Source organism: Lampetra fluviatilis, chromosome 71 (assembly GCF_964198595.1).
Source record: "Lampetra fluviatilis chromosome 71, kcLamFluv1.1, whole genome shotgun sequence".
In the NCBI taxonomy this organism is placed as follows: domain Eukaryota; kingdom Metazoa; phylum Chordata; class Hyperoartia; order Petromyzontiformes; family Petromyzontidae; genus Lampetra; species Lampetra fluviatilis.
This window is the reverse complement of record NC_136345.1, coordinates 2,209,092-2,218,930: the sequence shown is the minus strand read 5'-3', so window position 1 is coordinate 2,218,930 and position 9,839 is coordinate 2,209,092. Positions and strand designations below refer to the sequence as shown.

The following is a 9,839-nucleotide window of genomic DNA, read 5'->3' as shown; positions in this document are numbered from 1 at the left end:
TCGGAGCAAGTTTGAGTGGCGTGTAGCCATGGGAGTTAAACGGGTGCGTGCCGCTACAGTCATTGACTATGGTTGGACAGACGCTGATAGACAAGACACACACAGACAAGACAGGCGGACACAGACAAGAGGAACACAGAGACAGAGAAAGATAGAGATGACAAAGACAGAGAGAGACACACAGAGGCGGACAGAGATGTTGAATCGAACACACTTAACTCGCTCCATGGAAAGAGTTTCCTCGATCTTTGCCCATCCCCGGAAGTCGTTCTAGTTTATATTTATTTCAGAGTGGCGTGTACATGTAAGCAATGTGGGATATCGATGTACACAGATATGAACAAGATCAGCAGACGAGACGTCTTTCATACTCATTGGTTCTTTCGGTAAAGTCACGTAGGTAGAAAAAATAAAATAAATCACGACGTTTCGATCACAACAAGCGGTCATCCTCAGGCGAAAACATCTCGACATTTTCGTGGCAGAAGTCATGTGAGCTACGGCACGTGACATATATAAGGTGCCCCCCCCCCCCACTGTGACTTGCCCCGCTCAGCTGAGCATTGTTTTAATGCGGTGGGTTCACGCGAAATTGATTTCTGTAAGACAAAGGTACTTTGAAACCCACTGGCTATACTCTTATATAAGCACACAACTTCATCTACCTATGACGAACGCTGCACTTTCCGTCGTTTTCATGCAGGGGGCGCTGCAAACATACGCACCCCCTGTATGAACGACGGAGGCGCATGGACAGACGTTCGATCATGTTGGAATCGATCTACGGACGGCGGTCTTCTCGCACAGCCAGCTCTGTGCCGCCTTATTTCGATCCCGCAATCCCGAAAAGGTGAAACTCCGCATGGAACCAAATCCCCGGCAAGGCCATCTACTTAACGACGAAAGGAAATTTACACGAAATGTCGTTTTCAATTAAGTCTACCAGATGTAAAATGATATAAGCTTTTAATGAAAAAATACAATTATCTAATTCAAAACATAATACAATTCAACATTGTTTCATTTTCAAACTTTAAAACGGACCATCAGGAGCTTGCGTGGATGCGTCGTTCGTGCGCAGTTTTTTTTCATGACTTTCCTGGCCCAAGGCCGTAAATGGTTCTGAGGGGCTTGCTTCAACCCATGGTTGTGAACATTCAGACGTTAATCAGCAAGGATAATTTCTAGTCCTAGTTCGACAAAATCTACGTCAACACGTAATACAAAATTTGAATTCGTGTTGTAGAGAATGTACCTCCTATTCGTGTAACTTTTGAGTGGTCTGCCTTGTAACTGATGAATGATCCGAATGCGCTCCCTATTTCAAAGACAATGAGTTGCTCCAAAGGGAGATGCTTCCTGAAAACACAGAAGTACCCTTTGACCTGTATCACAAAAACAACGGGTCTCACCAGAGTGATCTGTCCAGGTTACTTCCAAAACACACACTTTGTCCTAACATCACTTAATCAATGTTTAACCCTTATAGACAAAATGTTACATGTACACACACAATCATACAAGTATTAATTCTAAATTATTGAGTCATTTTAACAAAATTTAATTACTGCACCTAATTATGCTGCATCAGGTTACATCGTATTAACAATAAGTTATTTTAAAAAATACGCACCGTCTGCTTAAGTGTATGTACATCTTCTTGGTTCTTTCGGTGAAGTCACGTAGAAGGGAAAATAATAAAAATAAAACATAATAAAATAATTCTCACAAAGTTTCGGCTACAACGCAAGCAGCCGTCCTCAGGTGAAGAATGAAACACCACCAAGCTTGGAGCGAATATTTAAGCTGGGTTGGCGGGGGAAGAAGAGCGCCTTGACAAAATAATTTGCATATCAAGAGGAATTTAGCATATTTATGGGAAATGCGTAGGAGGTGGGCGGGGGGTTTCAAAGTCATATTATGCCCGTGCATTATGCAGGATTAGCAGCATCAAAAGGAGGGGACAGGGGGTAGAATTAACAAAGGGAAGGAATGTTAAATTCCTCTTGATATGCAAATTAATTTGTCAAGGCGCTCTTCTTCCCCCTCCAACCCAGCTTAAATATACGCTCCAAGCTTGGTGGTGTTTCATTCTTCACCTGAGAACGGCTGCTTGCTTTGTAGCCGAAACGTCGTGAGAATTATTCTATTATGCTGTATTTTTATTATTTTATTATTTCCCTTCTACGTGACTTTACCGAAAGAACCAAGAAGATGAATCCCTGCAGTCACGAAAGCTTTAAATTGAAGTGAATGTACAACATAATAGTGTAATTCAAAACGAGTAGGCCATTGCATTCTGACGTCTGGGTCAAAATTGATCAAATTCTAAAACATTACCGACAAACTCCACAACTAAGATGCCACATCAACCACCGCCCCCAACTGACAGGCTATTGTCAACATGCAGGCCAGTGCAGGGCCACCTCCTTGTGCCACACAGGGGCAGCTGCTACTTGGGGATGCTCTTCGAGTGTTTGAGACAAGATACGATACAAAACTCCAAGTTGCTGAGGCAATTAAGCAAGCACCATGTAAATGCAATTATGATTACATATCGAATGCTTGGGAGCTTATTGGCTCTCACTCCTGGTTAGAGATCTACGCAACCCACAGGTCCACAAAGACTGGCCGCTCTTGCCCTGCAGGTTGAACCTAGGAATTGAGCGTTCAACTTCACATTCTTGTCATTAAAGGCCTGTGACAAATGTGCGTCTATTGGAGCGACATCATCTCAAGCTACACATCTACCGGGTCTCCATTTGACTTTGTATTGTTTCAGAGGAAGTCCACCCACACCTCAACTTCCACAAACTGCTGGGAGTTGCCTCGCTCTGCCTCACAGTCAGAATTCTCCTCCTGCTTCACGTTGCCTCTATCGATGTGAAGGTCTGATTTTGGAGTTGAATCTTCATCTTCACATTTTACCTTCACTTCTTCGCTCTTGACCATCACTTCTTCACATTTCACCTTCACCTCTTCATATTTCACCTTGATACCTTTAAAAGTGTCTAAGCTGGGATTTTCTTCCGGTTCTTGTTTAATGAGGGATGGGCTCATTGCGGCACTTTGACTTTCACAAGCCGATTTCAGACTCCACTCCTTCTGGATCTTCTGATGCTTGTGTGTTCTCTGGTGTGCATGAAGATTTGATGAAAAGTGCAAAGGTCTTCCCGCAAGGAGTGCACCTGAAGGGGTTCTCTCCCGTGTGTGTTCTCTGGTGTGCTACAAGAGGAGATGAACGTGCAAACGCCTTCCCACACACACTGCACTTGAAGGGTTTCTCTCCCGTGTGTGTTCTCTGGTGTATTCCAAGAGTAGATGACTGTGCAAACGCCTTCCCACAAACACTGCATTTGAAGGGTTTCTCTCCCGTGTGTGTTCTTTGGTGTGCTACAAGAGGAGATGAAAGTGCAAATGCCCTACCACAAACACTGCACTTGAAGGGTTTCTCTCCTGTGTGTGTTCTCTGGTGGTCTACAAGAGTAGATGAGCGTGCAAACCCCTTCCCACACACACTGCACTTGAAGGGTTTCTTTGCCGTGTGTATTATCTGGTGTTTTGCAAGAGTAGATGACTGTGCAAACGCCTTCCCACACACACTGCACTTGAGAGGTTTCTCTCCTGTGTGTGTTCTCTGGTGTTCTACAAGAGTAGTTGACTGTGCAAACGCCTTCCCACACACACTGCATTTGAAGGGTTTCTCTCCTGTGTGCGTTCTCTGGTGTGCTACAAGAGAAAATGAATGTGCAAATGCCTTCCCACACACACTGCACTTGAAGGGTTTCTCTCCCGTGTGTGTTCTCTGGTGTATTACAAGACAAGATGAACGTGCAAATGCCTTCCCACACACACTGCATTTGAAGGGTTTCTCTCCCGTGTGTGTTCTCTGGTGTGCTACAAGATGAGATGAAAGTGCAAACGCCTTCTCACACACACTGCACTTGAAGGGTTTCTCTCCTGTGCGAGTTCTCTGGTGCCGTGTCAAATTTCCAGTACGATCCATGCTGTATGCACTGAGCCGCGCAGAGTGCCTTTGCTCCATTAGACTAATTCTGCAGAGGAAGTGACAGCTGCAGACAGAAAAAAAATATCAACACCATCTACACGTCAGTATCGATACACAGAGGAATGCATATTTACACAGACAAACGTCTATACCTATTCATATATTCATGATATAGTGAAAAAGTGTCCCAAATTCATCACACGGGCTGTTATGGCACACAATGAGAAGGCAAATGGTCACAAACATGCCTAGAAGCCCTCGTATCTTCAAAATGAATGTTAACCCAATACTCCGAGCACACAAAACGGCTGTCTGGCTACAAAAGTAATATTTATGAAAGCTAAATTCAGCTGACAAAGCAAAGGCTGTTGAAAATAATACTATTTGTTTTGATTTAAAGCTTTCGTGACTGCAGGGATTCATATTCTTGGTTCTTTCGGTAAAGTCACGTAGAAGGGAAACAAAATAATAAAAAATATAAAACAATTAAATTCTCACGATGTTTCAACTGCAACACAAGCAATCTTTATCAGGTGTGGAAAAAAACACACCTGATGATAATTGCTTGTTTTGAAGTCAAAACGTCGCGCTTGCGGGGGATTTGGCTCTCGGACGGTGGCCTTCACGTAGAAAAAAATTTGCCGAGCGACACGCCCTAAGCCCCGCGGTGGGAATAGGCTATTCCGTTTTCCCATCCGTAAACGTTAAAGTAGTTTAATTAACACATTTGTGCCGTTTCTATTATTCATTATTTACTTATTGCACGACATCGACCGTACCAACTGACGCCAATTGCGTGGGGGGGCGGACCCTACCAAGTGCTGCGCGTTCGCTCCAGCTCACGGGGGACATTTCCTTTTACGCGTTTTACAGGCAATACATACACACATAACGCTGCGGATATTTATTCACAGTGTCATGTCCTCTTGCCCCCCCCAACACGATGCGTCCAGTTTATACTGCAGACTCCGTAGATCATATTTCAGTGCTTGCATACAATTATTCTTGCACGCCCGGGGGATGCTGGGGGGAGGGGTAGTGGCCCAGCCCCTAGCCTGGCAATGTGCCAACTCTGCTGCCTCACCAATGTAGGCCAGGACGGGGGCTACGCATGGCACAAGGCCTCAACATGGCTATGGTAAGTACAAAGTCCATTGCTTCTTACGCTAACAACTCAAGTCCATTGTTTACTATTGTTAAACACATTAGTTGACAAACATTACTATAATAATGTTTGTGTGCAGATAAGAACTCACGTTGATTGCTTATTATGATTTAAACAATACGTTGCCAGATATTGTGTGCAGATAACAACTCAGGTTCATTGTTTACCATTATGAAACAAGTTGACATGTTACAATAATTATGTTTGTGTACACAAAACTCATTTTGGATTTTTAGGTTGCTAATTTTTCCCTTTTTTGCTGTCTTTTATGATGCTGCCACGGTTCACTGCCAGTCTGTGATTTGATTATTTCTTCAATAAATTTATATTGTTTCCATCGCTCACGTCACGCTATTCGTCGATGTGTGTGTCTTTGAGTCCATATGTGTGTGCGTGTAGAGCCATGCGTGTCTTTAACTCCATGTGTGTGTCTGTCTTTTTCTAATGGACAACGCCCCATGTGTGTGTGTATGTCAAAGTGGTTATGTGTGTGTGTCAGTCCAAGTGTGCGTGTCAGTCCATTTGTGTGCGTATCAGTCGCTGTGTGTGTGTGTAAGTCCATGTGTGTGCGTCTTAGTCCATATGTGTGTGTGTAAGTACATGTGTGTTTACGTCAATGTGTGTGTGAGTCCACGTATTGCTGTGTGAGTCGGTGTGTGTGTGAGTCGCTGTATGTGTGTACATCCATATATGTGTGTGTATCTTAAGTGCATGTCTATGTGTGTGTGAGTCCATATGTGTGTGTGTCTGTATGTCGATGTGTTTGTGTGAGTCGATATGTGTGTGTCTCAGTCCATGTGCATGTTAGTCAGTGTAACTCCATTTCTTTGCTTGTCTGTAGGTCCATGTGTGCATCTTAGTCCATGCGTGTGCTTTATTGACCTGCTCAAGGCCTATGATACCATCAGTAGGCCTGGCCTCTGGGTTGCTCTTTGTGCTTTCCGAGTCCTTGACCCACTAATCACCATCCTTAAGGACCTTCATGATGGCGAGCCGCCCCGCGTCTAAATACGTGGCCGTGAGTCAGAGCCATTCCCTTTCCACATTGGGGTGCAACAGGGATGTCCTCTGGCTCCCACATTATTCTACATATTTTTGGACCACGTAGTTCGTCAAGCCTTCAATGCCTGTACCGGAAGAATTCCCATCTGCTACAGAAACAATGGGAGGCTGATCGATGCCCGGGTGCGGTCAAGGGATGGCACTCTATTGTTCAACCACGTTATGTATGCCGATGATCTGCTAATTGCAACTCACTCGGAGGAGGAGTTCGAGGTGCTGCTGCTGAACCTGGAGCTTGCCACCAAGAGGTGGGGCCTTACCATCAACCCCACCAAAACTAAGCACCTGCCTGGCTATTTTGTACCATTGGACACTCCACCCCCACAACTCCCAATTGGTGATGGGGCAGTTGTGGAGACAGTGGAGAATTTCCCATACCTTGCCAGTGTGCTAATGACCGGCTCCGGTTTAACAGCAAAGGTCTCACTCCGAATCAGTCGAGCTGCATTATCTTTTCATTGGCTGCGTAACACTGTGTGGAAGCTACCTGGTCTATCACTCCGTACGAAGCTTCAGGTCTTCTCGGCCACGGTCATTCCTTCCCTTCTCGATGCTTGCGAAACTTGGACCCCCTAATGGAACATCTTCGCCGATTATAAACATTTAGGATGGCCTGCCTACGATCCATCCTGGGTTTAACCAGGCTGCATTGTGTGAGGAGCTCACAAATCCTTGAAAGATGTGGACAAAGTCCCATCGGTGACCTCCAGCAGGCAAGGCTGCGTTGCCCGAGTCATGTAGCCCACATGGCCAGCCACCGCATGCCTAAACAGCTTTTGTTCGACCGGATCGAAGGGGCTAAACGGGCGCGGCACGGGCTGGAGAAGACATGGAGTGATCTGGTACAGGATGACTTGGAGCTGAGTCCACTTGCGGATGACTGGTACCAACGGTGTCAAGATCGGCCTCTGGAGCAGGCTCCTGAAGGACGCTACTGGGCAGTTGGAATCAGTCACCCTCCAACAACAACGGAGGGCGGAGGAGTGACGCTCACAACAACGAGCGGACCGCCGGGTGGCTAAAGCACAGAAAGTTGCCACAGTAGGGGCCACAGGTGGTGCATCAGCCAGTCGTCTCAGTCAGTCGATCTGTGCCATCTGGGTTTGCCCCCTGACCTCCTGCCAGCGGGCGTTCGACACTTCATGTGGCCTCAAGGTGCACATAGCCTGGCACAAGCGTTGTCGTGACGTCACCGCCACTTAGTGGTGAATGGCGGTTTTTGTTCAGTCTATGTTATATATGTGTCAGTCGATTTGTGCGTGTAACTCTGTGTGTGCAAGTCGATTTGCGTGTGTAACTACATGTGTCTGCCTTTTTCGCCCGGGCAACGCCGGGTACTAACCGCTAGTACAATGATAATACTATGTAACACAATTTTTGTTCCTGCATACAAAGTGTTATTTTTTTTTATTGCTTATGCCTAAAAAGTATAGAAAATCGCTATTATTCCCCACAAACTTTGCTTTTGTGACCAGGACTTTATGTGAACGAAAAGATACAAATTTATCATTGAAAATAGGTAAATTTCAAAATATCACTGTCCTATTCTCAGGTTTTTTCGGTAAAGTCACGTAGGTAAAACATTAAAAGTAATGAAAGTAAAATAAAACAAAACAAAAATAAAAATAAAATTCACGACGTTTCGGAGGCAACACAAGTCTCCGTCATCAGGTGGGACCGTCACAGCCAGATTAGCTGCATCAAGTGAAGCAATGATTCAAGATGTAATCCCTTATAAGCAAGTTGAAGGGGGGGAGGAGAGGGGGGGGAGTTCATCAGAATGTGGTAGCCAATGAATGGAACGTATCGGGAGGGAGGGGGGTGGGAGGGGGAGGGAGCCAACAAAACATTTGGCGACGGCTTGGACGCGGCTGCTGCGCACGCCAACACAATGGGCAGAGAGGGGGGAGGGGAGGTCTGATACACATGATAGAACAAAGGAACGAAAATGCCCATGTTTATACCAATGCAGGCTGAAAAATGAAGAGAGTACTGTTAAAAATAACTGGGGATGTTAACACTCGGTGAAGTAAATTAAAATAGTGCCTGTCAGATAAGATGGTCCAAAAAGTGTAATTAAGTCTTTTTTGCGTGGTTAATAACATCTTTCCAGTGATTACTGAGTTTGTACCCATCATCACGGTTGAAATTATGTCTGTGTTTGTATATTTGTATGGCTTCGTGTACAAACCTTTGATGGTAGCCAGGAGGCTTGCAGAGAACCTTGGTCTCGGAAAAGACAATATCATGAGAGCCCGCCGAGTTGTAGCAATGATCGGCAACGGCCGAAGAATCAGTTCTGCCGTGTTTCAGATCTGACTTGTGCTCGCGGACACGATCAGCAACATGACGTTTTGTTTCTCCAATGTAGCAATCACCACAAATGCAACTCAGTTTGTAGACTCCAGGATACTGTAAGTCAGGAACGACATCCTTCACAGATGGAATCAGATCACGGATTTTATGCACTGTGCTGAATCGGACTTGGATCTTATGTTTGTTTAGAATTTTGGAGATCTTTTTGGTCACGCCTGCTATGTATGGTAACGTGATAGTTTTGGTCGGAGTTTCATGTGGTTGTTTCTGTGTGGTGGGAGAGACAGCTTGGCGGATAGTACGGTCAGAGTATCCGTTCATCCTGAGGGCCCGATGTACATGTCTTAATTCATCAGTCAGGTGGTGTTGGTCAGAAATGCCATGGGCTCTGTGGTATAGCGTTTTGATGAGAGAATTCTTTTGAGATGGGTGGTGGTGGGAATCCGGTTTCAGGTAGGAATCTGTGTGGGTGGCTTTCCTGTAGACAGAATGTCCCAAGGATCCGTCAAGCCTCCTCTTAAACAGAATATCCAAGAATGGTAGTTTACCGTCTTTCTCCACTTCCATGGTGAATCTGATAGATGGGTGTCTAGAATTGATGTGGTCCAAGAAGTGGTTCAATGCTGGGAGGCCATGTGGCCAGATGACGAAAGTGTCATCCACATATCTCTTCCACAGGGAAGGACGCAGGGTGGATGTCTGGATGGCGTCTGATTCAAACTTTTCCATGAAAATGTTGGCTATAACTGGTGACAAGGGGGAGCCCATAGGGGTACCCTCATTCTGTTTGTAGAAGGTGCCATTCCAGGTAAAATAGGTGTTGGTGAGGCAATGCCTAACCAGCGCAGGTACATCAGAATTCAATCCCTGTTGGACTAAGTCCTCAATTATTGTTAGGGTGTCCGGTACTGGGACTTTGGTAAACAAAGATACTACATCAAAGCTGACGAGAATGTCATCAGGAGATAGTACCATGTCCTTAACCATAGAGACTAATTGGGTTGAGTTGAGTACTGCCGAAGAGGTCTTGCCTGTGAAGGGGAGCAGAGTATCTGATAGAAAACGGGCTAGTTTGTACGTCGGAGAGTTTATCGTCGACACGATGGGTCGTAGCGGGGTGCCTTCTTTATGGATTTTAGGAAGACCATAGAGTCTGGGAGGTCTTGCCGCCGATGGTTCCCACCACCACCCATCTCAAAAGAATTCTCTCATCAAAACGCTATACCACAGAGCCCATGGCATTTCTGACCAACACCACCTGACTGATGAATTAAGACATGTACATCG

The 9,839-nt window shown here is 45.4% G+C and overlaps 1 protein-coding gene across 1 annotated transcript in view; it reads right to left on the bottom strand.

Annotated features, from left to right (window-relative positions):
• Positions 1-2,719: 2,719 nt before the first annotated feature.
• Positions 2,720-9,839, bottom strand: part of LOC144952964 (uncharacterized) — a 24,780-nt gene continuing 17,660 nt past the window's right edge. The window contains 2 exon segments of the mRNA XM_078883449.1: positions 2,720-3,162; positions 3,164-4,084. Coding sequence (XP_078739575.1) covers positions 2,779-3,162; positions 3,164-4,084 — 1,305 coding nt within the window. The 3' untranslated portion in view covers positions 2,720-2,778.